Source organism: Ipomoea triloba, chromosome 9 (genome assembly GCF_003576645.1).
Source record: "Ipomoea triloba cultivar NCNSP0323 chromosome 9, ASM357664v1".
Classification (NCBI taxonomy): Eukaryota; Viridiplantae; Streptophyta; class Magnoliopsida; order Solanales; family Convolvulaceae; genus Ipomoea; species Ipomoea triloba.
Window position 1 is genome coordinate 909,471 of NC_044924.1, and position 9,690 is coordinate 919,160.

At 35.0% G+C, this 9,690-nt stretch overlaps 1 protein-coding gene across 1 annotated transcript in view; it reads left to right on the forward strand.

Annotated features, from left to right (window-relative positions):
* Window positions 1-5,877: 5,877 nt before the first annotated feature.
* The window catches only part of LOC116030584 (probable LRR receptor-like serine/threonine-protein kinase At2g16250), a 6,597-nt gene continuing 2,784 nt past the window's right edge, over window positions 5,878-9,690 (forward strand). The window contains exons 1-4 of the mRNA XM_031272885.1: window positions 5,878-6,306; window positions 6,387-8,466; window positions 9,166-9,294; window positions 9,435-9,457. Coding sequence (XP_031128745.1) covers window positions 6,506-8,466; window positions 9,166-9,294; window positions 9,435-9,457 — 2,113 coding nt within the window. The 5' untranslated portion in view covers window positions 5,878-6,306; window positions 6,387-6,505. The remainder of the gene's footprint in view (window positions 6,307-6,386; window positions 8,467-9,165; window positions 9,295-9,434; window positions 9,458-9,690) is intronic.

The window sequence follows — 9,690 nt, forward strand, 5'->3', positions numbered from 1 at the left end:
ATTTGGCTTTGATTTTAATTATCGATTTCATAGTTCCATATATTTATGGAAATGGAACCAAAACTTCGTTTGTTTCGATTTCAAATTGAAATCAGTATGATTTTCAAAAAAAAAAAAATTGAAATCAGTACCATTTATATGATTTAGTGCAATTCTATAGTCTCTAGTTTGATTCAAATCAAATCGTGGTCATCTCTACTCAAGATTTGTTTCGATGGCGATGGAATTTTGTGAATATTACATTTCTTTAGTTATGACTTAAAGAATTGGAAAGGTAAAAACCGTTAGAGAAACCTCACATTCACCTATTAGAAAATTATATTCTTAGTAAATAGATAGATGGTAATATCTTATTGAATAAATTCATATAAATATCCGATTTGGTAACACATCATATTACCTTTAAAGGTTTAATTCATAGAAAAATGTTCGGCCCGTCCGATAAGCTCGACAACCCGAGGTTCAAGGTTAAGGTCAACCTAAACGTACTCAAAAATAAAATAATAAAATAATTGATTAGTATGAAACGATAAGCTTGACATACAAGGCTAGCCCGAAATCGAGCAGGTTGATCTGAAATCCCTAATTTTGAGAAGTCTAATTATTGATATTGTGTCATGTTTCTCTTAACTAATACACGCGTCTATTTTAATGCTATTTATATAGTTTATTATACTTGTATGTTCATTTATTATGAAGTGACAGTAGTATCAAACATTCAAACATAATTATTTTTCTGTCTAACAAATAAAGCATAGTACTTACAATAATGCTAATTCACTCCTATTTTTTTTAGGTAACGAGTCACTATTTTAAAATATACACTTGTGAACCATATGCGATGGGTTAGACCAAGAGGATGCTGACAATAATTGAACTCGTGTTCCAGCTACTCGGCCTAATTCAGTATCTTCATTGATTATACCTAAACCTAACACGCAGTGAATGAAGAAATTTGTGTCCAAAAATAAATGTATTTCTCGACATCGGACCATATATCCAGCAGTATTTTTGTGTTATTGTGTACGGATAGTGATGCTGAGCCGTTGTGGTTGGTTTGAAAATGAAAGACACATGAAGAAGTAAAGAAAAAACGGTTTGGAAAGAGACTTCTCTAGGCATCATTACATATATATCATTCTCCAAAGTCATAACCTTGCTTACAGTACATATTTGGTATGTACTTCAATATACCAATTTACCCGAACACATTACTCGGTTACTTTTTATCTGATTATTATTAATGTAACTCTTTTTTAACCGACATCGATATATATCCCGTATTTCTACCATTGTGAGATAATTCTATATTCAGATCAGATTTTGCTCATCGACAAGTATAAATCGATCATTTACATTAGGTGAAACAAAGTTATTTATAATATAATAATAATATTATTATTATTTATATAGAGCATGCATGATGGAATAGGAATAATAGATGGATGGATAATAATGTGGTTCATGTTCATAAATGATTTGGTAATGATTAAATTATAACGCTATAATCTCATCATATAAGCGCTGATTATGCAAATTAAACTAATTAATTAAACTAATCTAACTTACACACAGAGCTTCAGCTTGCATGTTCCATGCACACCTAAACTCTGATCCAGGGAATCTTATTAATTACAATATATATATATACGTATATATGAATTGAAGTTTGCTGTATTTACAGCGCACGGGGTATCCGCCTGCATATCATTATCGTATCACCTATATACTAATTGCAATTTTATATATATATATATATATATATATATATATATAGAGAGAGAGAGAGAGAGAGAGAGAGATATTTCATCTCAAATGTGACTAGGGCTTAACAAACGCACCATTAGTAGGGCATTAGGTATGCAAAAAAACACCAATAGTGTTAGAAAATGCACCACAATAAAATGCATCAATGCACAACAAAACGCATCATTAGGTATGCATAAACGCATCACATAGTGTTCGGAAATGCGTGTGGTGAGGTATGATGCATTTTTTTGTGTGTGGTGCGTTTTTGTGGTGCATTTTCTAACAATATTGGTGCGATTTCGCATACTTAATGGTGCATCCGCACCAGCCGCATGCAAGTTAAGTTCTGATCGCATTGGAACTTGACCTATATATTATATATATATAGAGAGAGAGAGAGAGTCTGATGATTGATGGTTTTAGTTAAAAAAAAAAACACAAATTAGTTTTATAATTATTGCAAACTTGAAAATTTAATAATAGTACTATGATAGTCTTTGATTTTTCAAGATAAAGTATGTGGATGTGTACACACTTAGCTTGTTATCCGGAGGTGTAGCAGGCCAATATATATATAGTATGATAATAATTATAAAGTGGAATAAGTACATATGGAGTAATAACAATAGAATATATATAGTTCGTAGTAGATGACAACTAGCTCAGCATTTCAAGTATAATGTCTGTATATATATAGTAGTAGTGAATTGAAAATGCAGCAAAGCAAGTGGTACACCTAAGCAGCAGCAAGCTTAAGTGTATAATTAAGAAGCATGTAACATAAGTACGTACATTTAAAAGCAACTATAATATTTGTGGTTGACGCATAATAATTATTGGATGGTTAGATGAGGAATTTAAAAGCACCAAGCTAAGATGGTGCACTGTCAATGTCACTTGATGCACTGCACTCTTAATCATTCCTAATTTGTTATTCAACATTTAATGGATTTATGCACCCATCTTTAGGGTTTTTTTTAAGGCTTTAATAATTATTTGTGAAGTGTTTTGATTTTAGAATAGTTGACCGATGGCTGAATACTATACTGTATGTATTGAACCCGTCAAAGGGTATGTACAAATTTTTATATGGATGCAGTCAGAACTCTGTGCGGTGAGGAAGAGGATCGGATGATAAGGGAGGTCGAAAATTAAAGTCATTTCAAGTTATATTATGAGAAACTAGTTCAAGGAGAAAGAATAACCGACCTGGAGTATTGATTGTAGTGCCTAAATTTTAAGAGGGATTTGGGACTTTGTGCATTTGTGAGATTTGCAAGAATTGCAATCCACATTATTATTAACATTATTATTATTATTATTATTATTGTTGTTGTTGTTGTTGTTGTTGTTGTTGTTGTTAGAATGAGATAGGAAGTGCCAATTCAAATAGAAAAAAGAAAAAGAAAAGAAAAAAAAGTGCGTGCGACAAATTTAATTAAGATAATGTTGACAATAATTAAATTTATAACTTAAAATTATTAAAATATATATATATATATATATATATATGATCGACCCACTCAATAGATGCATATTTTCATTATTTTTGAGTTAGCATATTGTATCATATATTTGGTATTGCATTCCCTTTTTGCTAAGTTACTATTCAAATTTGTTGTTGACATTTGAAAACGCCAAAAATAAAGAGTTGACCACGCAATAGTGTTTGACTTTACCACTAATATTATCTCCCATCTCTCTATAGTCCATACCAACAACGCACTGAAAGTCTCGTCCAATATTCAATTCTAGACTACATTATATACATTGTTTTCCTTTTGCCTTTAAAGTTTATTTTAAATTTAATTATTTTCGTATTATATGTTTTTTTTTAAAGAAAGCGTATTATATGTTTTTAATATTCCAATTTTATTTAGAGACGAAAAGTATAATTTTTTTATTTAATTATTTTTTTCATTTATCCTATCCTCACTTACCCACCCCAACTTTCAAAAAAAAAAAAAAAAAAAAAAAANAAAAAAAAAAAAAAAAAAAAAAAAGGTACTCAATTCTATTCAGTGATGACATGACCATACAATATTGGGTTTTTTGGCAAATTATTAAAGCCAGCAAGGCTCAGATATCAAAATAAAAGTATAGCCTATCATATCAATAAAAAATTAAAAACTCTTGTGAATTTATTTTAGGTAACAAAAAATCACAATCACATAAGAGAGATAAATAACTTGATCAATATTGTTTTGACAAATGTTATAAATTTATTTTATTGAATAAGTTAAGAATAATATGTTAAAGTAAATCGTGATAAATATTACAATATATAAACTAACGAATTGATTTATAAATAAAATAAAACCAACAAATAATATAATATTTAAATGCAAGTTCTGAACACAAACATGATATCATCGTTGCCCATCTTAATTTAGCAGCCCAAAATTTAAGTATACAACTGTTTCAAACACTACTACACACAGTCAACTAGAAACAGAATAAAGCAAAAAATAATTAATACTACGTAATAATTATGACATTTGCATGGTGCTTTGACCCGACCCGACCCGTCTCACAAATAAAGATCCGTGAGACGGTCTCACGTGACCCTTAAAGTATTCAAGGTAATAATTTAATTACCGAGTACTATATAAGTGCTGCCACAATCTTATTCTGATGGTAGAGGGAGATTATAAATTTTTTTTCTTCATAAAAAGTATTCCGTATAATAAATATGATTTTTAATAAGTATATTAGTTTTTTTTTTTGGCAAATTACAAATTTAATTGATGATATATTTGACGGATTAATTGAAATATTAAGCTTGGGTTCGAACACATGTACATTCTACCTTAGTTTGCGTGTTGGCAATAGTTATACCATGCATTTGCGTCCACCTTATAAATAGACTTGTGTCTATTTATATACTGAATGTTCACAATTTACATATTGAATATTCACAATTTGAATTTTGAACATTTAGTATGTAAATTGTATATTATGGACACCAGCCTACAAAATAATTTATTGGATGCTGGACTTTCATTTAAAGCATTCTCACTTATTTAACTTGAGGGGTTTGATTGAGGGAAACGTGACTCATCCATTGTTAACCAAATATCAAGGGTTCGATCCTTGACATTGAACGGATCATGCTTAAATTTTCAAGTCAGTCAATTGTAAAAACCCTAGGTTTGATGGGTTAGAGTATCGAGTTTGTTACGCTCAATAGGGGCCATTGCATCGAATAGAAAACTTGAGGTGAGTTATCAAGCAACATTCATGGAAAACAATATTACGTTGCATACCTGCCCGCAAGGGTAGCCCATGTAGTAAGAGCGATCCACCTACAGTCGATAGGTTGTAGGTTCGAACCTCAAATTCCTGGGCTTGAGTCGGTCAGCTATGAACGATACTAGGTTAAGCCGCTGTCCCGCTCGACCACCTAATTAGGTGTGGTGGATTGGAGATTTGAAGGAACCTCGTCAATATTAATATTAATATTAAAAACAAATTTATGTATGAAATCTAATGTTTGATGTTTTAAATTATCTAAACTCATAATTATATTTAAAATTTTAAATTAATATTTTTTATAATTTAAAATATTTTATTATCCAATTATTACTTTTGAAATTAAATTTTAAATAAATCACCAGGCCATATTCATGGAACTAACATTTTCTTTGTCAATCACATCTCGCAAACTTGCTTCAACATTATTATTCAGGAACTATTTATTCTAGGGACATTGCCACATACAATAAAATTCATATGGTAAATTATAACAATTGACGTTGATAGTGATAAATATATTTGAGATGAGCATTAGATGCTAGTAATGGAAGTAGTCAATGGTAAATTTATCAGGGTAAAATAAATGCATATCATTAACGCATGATTTTGGGCATATAATTAGTACAACTATTATAATTATGGAGTAATTAAAAATTACTCCATAATTATGGAGTAATATTTTAGTATTTATTATAAAATATTATTATTATTGATATTGATTATTGATCAGTCATCACTAACACAGGTACAACAACAATGGTGAAAGTGGTTTTAAATGTGAGCTTAGGTGTAGGATTGGTGGTTTTCTGGTGTTGAACAACCCTGAGCTTAGCTCACCAAGAAATGAGCCACCGCGCGCGGTGGTCCAGAGCCCTAATTCGAGCCTTAATTGCGTTTTACTCATCGCCGGAAAAAAAGGGTTGCTGAAAAAGGAAAAGCTTTTCAGACTTTGGCCTTTCCATTCAAGAAAATGCCAGACAATGGCAAGAAAGCAATATAAGGGGAAAAAAAAGCTTTCTTTTTTCCCTCTCCTTTCTCTCTCTCTCAAAACCCGAACTATTTGCTTGTTGTTATTCCTCTCTCTAAAGCCCCATCTTTGAGACTTTGACCATTTTTTTTAATTTTTTTTTTTAATTTTCTCTGCTCTCTCTCTCATCCGTCAACGGAAGAAACTGAAAGAAAAAGAGTTGCAGTAGGTAGAGAGAGAGAGAGAGAGAGAGAGAAAAGGAAGACAGTTCTGGTACTACTTTTTCAAGAACAAGAACCAAATCAGAGCTTCTGATTCATTCTCATTTCTCAAAGGTAAGATAGATATAAACAAATGCGTATTATTGTGTGAGCTGAGAATCCCTAATTTTACTTCTTTTATTTATTTTATATAGATACACACGCAGGCAATCACGCTCGCATCTGTGTGTGTATATATACATCATTATCTACACGCATACACACAAACACTTGTGTATGAATGTGACGGAGGGCGGAGAATTTTGAAGGTGGGATGAGAATGGTGGCGCGGCAGTGGCGGAGAGTGGCGGCGCCGTGTTTAGCGGCGGTGGTGTTTTTGTTGCTGGTTGACTCTACATTTCAACAGTTGGTGTTGAATTCAAGGGCGGAGAGATTGGCTTTGCTGCAATTGAGATCATCTTTAGGGCTGAGGGCTAAAGAGTGGCCTATAAAGGCTGACCCTTGCTTGGGATGGGTTGGGGTGAATTGTATGAATGGTAGAGTGGTTGGGATCAACATCTCCGGGTTTAAGCGGACCCGAATTGGAAGTCAAAACCCTCGATTTTCTGTGGATGCTTTGCAGAATTTTACTCGCTTGATATCTTTTAATGCCTCATTTTTCATGCTTCCAGGGTCTATTCCTGGGTGGTTTGGGCTTAGGATGAGTTCTCTTCAAGTTCTTGATCTTACTTCTTGTTCAATTAGAGGCTCTTTACCCACCTCCCTTGGGAATTTGAGTAGTTTAACTCAGCTTCATTTGTCACACAATGGGCTCACTGGGGTGATTCCTTCAAGTTTGGGGCAATTATCCAGCCTTTCTGTTCTTAACCTTTCACATAATGCGTTTAATGGGTCGATTCCCCAGTCGTTTGGGTTTCTTCGGAGCCTTACTTTGCTTGACATGTCTGTGAATTCCTTGTTTGGGTCTATTCCTCCAGGCATTGGGACTTTGTCTAGGTTGAAATTCTTGAATCTGTCTGGGAATAGTTTGTCTTCTTCAATACCTCCCCAAATTGGTGATCTTTCTAGTCTGACTGATCTTGATCTCAGCTTCAATTCTCTGTCTGGGAATGTGCCCCCGGATTTAAGCGGCTTAAGGAGCTTGCGGAGATTGGTTATAGAGAACAATATGCTGTCTGGGTTGTTGCCTGCTAATTTATTTGCTCCGCTAACTCAGTTGCAGTTCTTGGTGTTGGGTCATAATAATTTCACTGGTGCTTTTCCTGATGCGTTGTGGTCAATGCCTGCATTGCAGTTTCTTGATGCCTCTGCGAATAATTTCACAGGCAGTCTGCCTAATCTCACTTCAAATGCTAATGCTACCACTGCTGTGTTTAACCTTTCCCAGAATACATTTTATGGATATCTTACCACTGTGATTCTGAGGTTCAGTTTTGTTGATCTATCTGGTAACTATTTCGAAGGTAAAGTTCCCGATTATGTGCATAGCAATGTGTCTCTAAGCAGAAACTGCTTCCAAAATGTGACAAGTCAAAGGGATTTCGGTGAATGTGATTCGTTCTACAGTGGGAGGGGCCTGAAATTCGATTCTGGGCAGCCAAATGCCACTGAGCCTTCTCCTCCTCCTTCAAGATCGAAAAAGAGCCACAGAAATGTAATTATTTTGGCGGCCGTGCTGGGTGGTGTTGTATTAATTGCCCTCATAGGAATTTTACTGCTGCTGATGATGATATGCACGCGCAAGAGGAATACGACAAATCAAAGAGGCACTGGTGTGGGACCCGTTCCTACAGGCTCAAGCCCTCCTCCTCCCGGACTATCCTTGAACTTGTCGAGTTTGGGAGATTCATTTACATATCAGCAGATTCTTCAAGCCACCAGTGATTTCAACGATGAAAACTTCATTAAGCATGGACATTCTGGCGATCTCTTCCGAGGCTTGTTAGAAGGTGGAATCCCTGTAGTCATCAAAAGAATCGATTTGCAGTCAGTGAAGAAGGAGACATACATGTTAGAGATGGATTTTTTCAGCAAGGTTTCTCATCCCAGAATAGTCCCCCTTTTAGGCCATTGCTTGGAGAACGAGAATCAGAAGTTTCTGGTTTACAAATATATGCCGAATGGAGACCTATCAAGTTCCCTATTTAAGAAAAATGATTCGGATGATGACAGTTTACAGTCACTGGATTGGATAACAAGGCTGAAAATTGCAATTGGAGCTGCTGAAGTCCTGTCTTATCTACATCATGAATGTACACCGCCCCTTGTGCACAGGTATTTTAGGTCATCTGTTGCACTTTTTATCTTTTCTTGCTTATAATGGCAACTTGTTTATTGCATATCCATAGATAGTGATAGCTATGCTAATGCTAATCATCCTAATTCCTGTGCTCGTTGTGCTAGTGATTTTACCATTTTTTTTACATCTGTTTTTTGTGTGGTGTTAATGATTTTTCTTTTGCTTTGTTTGTTTATGGGTAATAAACACATAAAACATTTTAGACGCAACCTTAGACATGAAAATTATTTTGGTGATAGAGATTAGAACCTCAGATTTGATTTTGATGTCATGATATGTGGACCCTGGTTGCTATTGAGTATTGACGTAAATACTCAATTCACCGAGAAGGGTGTTATAGTGTTTAATAAATATTATGACATCTTGTAATGTTTCTAATCCAAACCCCTCCAATTGAGGATTTATTAATTCACTGTTTTTGGCCACTTTATAGTACTTGGGGCGTGCTTGGACTGAAATTTACTTACATAAATGAAATAATGGAGTATAAGCTGTCAAATGACACGCAATATGTGCAATAGTCAAGAAAAGAATGAATTTTAAAAACTAGGTTGTTGTGATGGTTTTCTAGATTTTGTCAAATTTTAGTGCTTCTAGTCTTTCTCGTTCTCGTACTAGACGTTTGTCTACTAGTCCTCACAGTAACATGCTTTGCTTGTCCGCCTTTCCCACAGAGATGTTCAATCCAGTAGCGTACTCCTTGATGATAAATTTGAAGTGCGGTTAGGGAGCCTAAGTGAAGTTTGTACACAAGAAGCAGATACTCATCACAATAGGATTTCCAGATTGCTGCGGCTACAACAGTAAGTAATATCATCACTATTAGATTCTCACAATAAAAGAGGAATAGCACGATTGTGGTGCAAAAAGATTATTTTATTCTAAAAACGACAAAACTACATTAATTGTGGCTTTGACACACTGTTTTCTTTGTTGTATGCAGAACATCAGATCAATCCTCTTCAGGTATCTTTTGTTTAAAAGTCTCAATCTGTTGATTTTTTTTTTTTGTCTACATCTTCTCCTTGATTGATGAATCAGGAATTCTATTGTGCCCCCCCCCCCCCCCCCCCCCCCCCCCCCCCCCCCCCCCCCCCCCCCCCCCCCCCCCCCCCCCCCCCCCCCCCCCCCCCCCCCCCCCCCCCCCCCCCCCCCCCCCCCCCCCCCCCCCCCCCCCCCCCCCCCCCCCCCCCCCCCCC